The 3,723-nt window shown below is 48.1% G+C and overlaps 1 protein-coding gene across 1 annotated transcript; it reads left to right on the top strand.

Moving 5' to 3' along the window:
- Positions 1 to 1,046: 1,046 nt before the first annotated feature.
- Positions 1,047 to 1,360, top strand: PHALS_00368 (uncharacterized protein; the record flags this gene model as incomplete). Its single annotated transcript, XM_024730958.1, has 3 exons — positions 1,047 to 1,109; positions 1,205 to 1,236; positions 1,306 to 1,360. The coding sequence occupies 3 exons, from the start codon at positions 1,047 to 1,049 to the stop codon at positions 1,358 to 1,360; spliced, it is 150 nt and encodes a 49-aa protein (XP_024572417.1).
- Positions 1,361 to 3,723: the final 2,363 nt, after the last annotated feature.

The following is a 3,723-nucleotide window of genomic DNA, read 5'->3' as shown; positions in this document are numbered from 1 at the left end:
CGGGGCTGCCGTAGCTTAGCGCTTGAGGAAGCGTTATTTAGGTCACCGACCTTTCGTTTTATACTTAGAACAATTATGAGTTAGCGGATCGCAATCCACTTCCTTCAAGAGTAATTATTGCCTTCCCAAGGCTAATTGACTCTTCGGTTCAAAATCCAAAACTGTTTTTTATTTATTTATTATCCTAATTTTAAAAGTTTGAATTTTTCTAGATATAGTAAAATCTAAATACATGCATAGCTACTGGCTACCTAGCCACATACCATTTTCTTGTTTGGGTGCAGTCACACCACGCACATCTCGTGTGACACACGCCCCTGTTACCAGGGTACGTGTAACCCCGTTACAAAGCTGCTATGTGCTCTTCCAGAAGGCATTTTGCCTTTCTAATGCAATGTGTTTCACCTATGTTTTGGCCGCCTTGTTTGCCATAAGCAGCATACCACAAGCTAGCTCGTTCTAGCGTCAGTGTAGCTTTGACTGCTTCACACGAATTAATGGTCCGACTCAATCTGATGATGCAAAGATTTTCAGCTTCTTTATAGCATGTTCATTTTTGGTCGGCTTATTGGTGTGATGAAAACCTTGTTTAATTGCCCCACTGACTTATTTATTGCGATGAAGCTTCTTCATATTGCGAAAAAACTTTCCTCGTTGAGATAGGTATAGAATATAGACGATTAGGCGTCTTTTCTCCAAATCTTCCAATGTTGGCCTCACACCATGGGAAACTGGGTCACTCTTGCATTGAAGAAAATGCGACTTGGTCTCGTGCTAAGTGTAGATCATAGAGACCACTTATATATAACGTTCTCATTATTTCCATATAAACTCATTTTTGATTTCGTTTCTATTTTCATATGACGTGAAATCCATATGAATTATTTTGGCTGAATTTATGATTAAGACTGATATAACGGCACTACTCTGCGCTACCTACAACCCCCATTACATACAGTGGATCGAATAGCTTCTGAGGGATCCTCTAAATGAGACGGTTAGCGAAGCCAAACAGGTTTGTTTAATTGCCTTATGGGCTGCGAGGTATGAACTACCGCAACCAATTTAAGACTGTGTCCACGATCGGAGCTGGCAACCACTATTGTGGGGTAATTTGATGAGTTCACCATAAATCTTTGCATCAAAGTCTAGAATGTAGGCAGCTTAAGCCGATCACATATGACTTTTGTTGTTTTTCGAGCAGCTAAGAATCCTCAGCAGAAACTTCACCAACGAGTGACTTTCCGTTCTCGTCAAGGCACCACGCCAATGACAGCAAATTGTTTTTACCTCCATTTTCTACAGACGTGCAGCTGTGATTCCATTGCTAGAGCTCGTTGAGGCGGTCACGGCTGGCTAGGTCCTTGCAAGCATGATAGTGTAAGAAGCATTTTTCAGCGATGTGGCATTGCTACCACAAAGCAAGAATTTGTAGATCGTAGTATGCTGGGTACAAGAGGACACGATTTTATTACCTTGAGCACGCGGCAGCATTCGTTTTATCCATTTGACAGGTTCGTTTGCTTTAGCTATAAGATGCGCTAAAAGTGCTCATGGGGTTCGTAAATAGACGACATTTCCAGCATCGAGAAAGACCAGATTTACTTCAACCCAGGAGCGCGTGAATTAGCTTAACGTCGGGTACTTGCACCAGCGAGAGGCCGAGATGGCTATGGCATCCGCATGCTCCAGAACGCGCAACATAGCATGGCGCTAGGTGCCGCACTTCGGCTGAAGCGGCATTTCCTCCTGGACGAAGCTGAAGTTGCAGCTTTTAAGAGTGTTCTCAACGTCTAACCAGGCATATCGCTTGCGATTGCGTTTCCTTGCCGCCCAACAGGGCAAGAAGGAATTGGTGGACTTTGGTCAAGAGTTGCGAACTCTCATTGCCGGGATGACAGCCGTCCCACCCCCGAGGCGGTCACAGTGACCGTATTTATGAAGGACCTCTGAACTGGCGTGGCCAGAATAGAAGTTTTCCTTGTGCATCCGTCATCTTTTGAAGATGCAGTACATGTGGCATTGAATGCCAAACTCAACTTTAAGTCAGAACGACTTGGATTAAATGATCACACTCAAGTCTCACCGAGTGAGCCTAGACCAATGGATCTCAGCTATGCTGAGAAAGAGGGGTAGAGCTTCGAGCTACCGGGCAGCGTGTAAGAACCCGCCGGTATTTTGTATGTGAAGACAATTGTTATCTTCGGACTGGTTGTGCCCTGCTCAAGGCGCGTCAAGGTTTATAAACCGACGTCTTGCTTCTTACCAGTCTTCTGGATTGTCACGGGGTAACGACAACACCCAGTAAGCGCGGGGCGCCCAACTGGGGAAGAACTGAGTTCTGTTGAGCCTCATAGAGGTAGAGGGCAGCAGGCCCTTTCCCCGAAAAGCTCTGTGCTCTTGAACACGGAACGTGTATGCAAGCCGGGCTTGCTGGTCATGAAAGCGGCCATGAAGGGCTTTGAGAAGCCACGAAAGATCCTTATCTACTCCGGGGTGTCGGGCATCCATGCTCGACGCTCCATGATAAAAGACAGTCAGCTGTACCCTGAGGCTTTGGAATCGCGGTTGAGTGACATCGTCACTGTTCGCTTAGCGGCGGGGATATGTGTCACGGTGCCGAAGGTCCCTGTGGATCTCGGTGTCAAATGACTTTACCTTGATAGCAAGGAACGCCGTATAGTCTACGACTTGGATTCAACGTATGACATCATTCTAGGTATGGCATGGTCGGAACACCATGATCCATAAATCGATTGGAGCTCAAAGACCCTGGGCGCTACGCGCACCGTCACCTGGTGGAGCTTTGGTGAGTCATGAGCCCACCTCTGCTAGATAGCAAAAGCGCTATTGGCGCGGAGACTGGGCCCGGACGGTCAATGTGCTGGATATCGGAGTATCCGAGTTGGCGAACACCGAATGTGTATTGCGCAGGAGTCCCGGGCATGGCTCGCGGGCTAAGCATGGAGTGGCACACACCCACTAAACACTGCTCAAGTATCAAAGCAGCTGCTTTAGCTAAGAGTGGCTTGTTCGGACGAGGTCAAAGGCATCGAAAGTGAGACAGTAGAGATGCGCGTGGAGTGGCACGTAATCCACTGAGCACCGCTCCCGGTTCGAAGCAGTTGCTGCATGCCATGAGTGGCATGGTCAGACGCGGTCCGAAGCATCCTGGGCAAGGCCCTTCAGATGTGCGTGGAGTGGCACGTTAATTACTAAACGAAGACTGCAGAAAAAAGCAGCTCTTAGTCGGATATTGTTGATAACATCAAGGCTCCGATGGAGCAGGGAGTGGAGCACTGGACGACGCCGAGTGCGTGTATCCACTGGTCTTGATGAGACGAAAAAATTTCTTTAGAGAGGAGACGGCAAAGCCGTATGTTATCTGCAAGACGCAGGACGTCGACCCTGGCCCAGGGTGTGTCTATCGTGGGCGATAGCGCACAGCTATACATTGTCGCCAACGGTATGACGGAGGAGGAAGACGGCGACATCACCTTTAAGGCCATTCCCGCGGTGGATGCTCTTCTTGAGCTGGACGAGACGTCCTTCGAAGAGTTCGGCGGTGCCTTGAAGGCAGGCCATTTATCCGAGTAGATCATTATACGACCGATCGAGGAGATTAACGCGTCGTCGCTTTCGGATGAAGCTGTCCTGGAGGACACAAAGAGGGTGCTAAACGCACGAAGTAGATCGTCGATCCTAAAGGATCCCTAGAATCCA

Source organism: Plasmopara halstedii, assembly GCF_900000015.1.
Source record: "Plasmopara halstedii genome assembly, contig: Scaffold_110, whole genome shotgun sequence".
Taxonomy (NCBI): Eukaryota; Oomycota; class Peronosporomycetes; order Peronosporales; family Peronosporaceae; genus Plasmopara; species Plasmopara halstedii.
This window is presented reverse-complemented; position numbering and strand designations above follow the sequence as displayed.